Raw genomic sequence first — 2,178 nt, forward strand, 5'->3', positions numbered from 1 at the left:
GAGAGAGAGAGAGAGAGAGAGAGAGAGAGAGAGAGAGAGAGAGAGAGAGAGAGAGAGAGAGAGAGGGGAGGGAGGAGAGGAGAAGGGTGAGAGTGAAGAGAGAGAAAGAGAAAGAAGTGAGAGAGAGAAGGCGAGAGAGAGAGAGAGAAAGAAAGAGAGAGAGAGAGAGAGAGAGAGAGAGAGAGAGAGAGAGAGAGAGAGAGAGAGAGAGAGAGAGAGAGAGAGAGAGAGAGAGAGAGAGAGAGAGAGAGATTGATAGATAGGCAGATAGATAGACAAATGTATAGAGAAAACATTCAGAAATGTAAAAGCTATAATAGAGGAAAGCAGAACGACCATGTTAGATTCAAGTGCTGTGAATAAACGAGACAAAAACGTTTCATGATGACACATGCAATAACAATAACGTTTATTGTTTTGCCACTGTGACCGTGCGATGATACGTTAGCCAAGTGCAAAGTGTGTGATGAATAGATATCACTGTAAAAAAAGAAAAAAAGGGAAAAAATTGTAATGACATGGAAGGCCGTCGGAGAATAGTGATGACAGTTATGACATTAATGACATGTCTCCCTGCTGTAAGTAACGTCTGACATGACAGCGGTTATACTACGATGCCAATAATAAAGAGAAAAGTCGTTTTATATATAGTCTCCTTGCGTGTTACAATGAATAAAATAGGTATGTATGTATGGAGTGAATAGATGACTCGCATGCGATATTAAGGAACCGAAAATGATGATAAATGCACTTATGGGATTTGAATATCATTAAAAGGGATCTGTAAAATGATGGATTTGGAAAATAGGTGACTTTTGATAATTGGTGGGCCTCCCCTTAAGTACATACGTTACTATAAAAGATAGATAGAGGGATGTATATGTATAGAAAGATGGATAGGTAGATAGGTATGTAGATAGGCAGACATACAGATAACTAGATAGATATACTAATAACTAGACAGACAGATAGGTAGATAGACAAATAGACGGGCAGACAGAAAGACAGATGAACAGATTGATTGATTGGCAGGTAGACAGGTAGACGGATTGGTAAACAGATCAGACAGATAGATAGGCTGTTAAACATACAAATAGACAAGCAAATGGACACAGACAGACAGATGGACCGATTGAACTGAAGAAAGACGGTGAAACTGACAGACAGACAAATACAAATAGATAGACACAAAAGGCATACAGATCAATCAGACAGGCAGGCAGGCAGACAGAGAGATACAGACAAGAGACAGACAGATAGATATATAGATAGAGGCAGATTGACATATATATATATATATATATATATATATATATATATATATATATATATATATATATATATATATATATATAGAGAGAGAGAGAGAGAGAGAGAGAGAGAGAGAGAGAGAGAGAGAGAGAGAGAGGCAGATTGACAGACAGACATACGGTTAGATTGCTACACAAGTGGGTAGATAGATAAATACAAAGACGGATAGATAATTAGATAGACAGATACATAGAGAAGAATAAAAGAACGATATAACAGACATTTTTGGTGCGAGGAATCTTAACTCAATAGAATTAAATAGAAAAAAGCCATGCATATTACTAGAGACGATCAAATGCCAACAGCAATATCAACAATAAATCTCCGAATAAAAATGGGAAAGGTTATATTTCGGTACACGATAAGGGGGAATCGACTCTTATGAAGGTGATCGAGAGGAAACAACAACAAAAACGAACAAACAATAAAGAATAAATAGATATATGGATAGATAAATGAGCAGCAAAGACGAAAATCCCTCTTCGTCACAGAGGCGATCAACGTTTCGTACTCACCGTAAGGAGGAGGTTGCGGCGTGGATGTGGTGGAGGTCGAGGTCACGGTGTGGTACTGTGGCGGAGGCGGGGGGGCGGAGTCACAGCACTCTCTATCCGGGAACTCGCTGGCTGCCCCGAGGTCAAACAGGGCCAGCGAGGTCACCAGCAGGAAGAGGAACAGAGCCAAAGGATTCCCCATCCCGGCCCTCTTGGCGTTGGCCTTTGCCCCAGCGCCGAGGCACCTGGAGCGGGAGAGCCCTGGGAACGCCATCGAGCTCGTTGTGGCGCCGAGGGTCGTCGGGCGGCGATGAGACGCTCGCGTGCTGGCTCTTCCGCGTGACGTCACTCTTCTCGCCGACTCATGTGTGTC

At 42.0% G+C, this 2,178-nt stretch overlaps 1 protein-coding gene across 1 annotated transcript in view; it reads right to left on the reverse strand.

Moving 5' to 3' along the window:
* Positions 1–2,172, reverse strand: part of LOC138866712 (uncharacterized) — a 293,769-nt gene extending 291,597 nt beyond the window's left edge. Inside the window, exon 1 of the mRNA XM_070140054.1 lies at positions 1,827–2,172. Coding sequence (XP_069996155.1) covers positions 1,827–2,079 — 253 coding nt within the window. The 5' untranslated portion in view covers positions 2,080–2,172. The remainder of the gene's footprint in view (positions 1–1,826) is intronic.
* Between the last annotated feature and the right edge of the window lie 6 nt (positions 2,173–2,178).

This window comes from Penaeus vannamei, chromosome 26 (assembly GCF_042767895.1).
Source record: "Penaeus vannamei isolate JL-2024 chromosome 26, ASM4276789v1, whole genome shotgun sequence".
NCBI classification, from domain to species: Eukaryota; Metazoa; Arthropoda; class Malacostraca; order Decapoda; family Penaeidae; genus Penaeus; species Penaeus vannamei.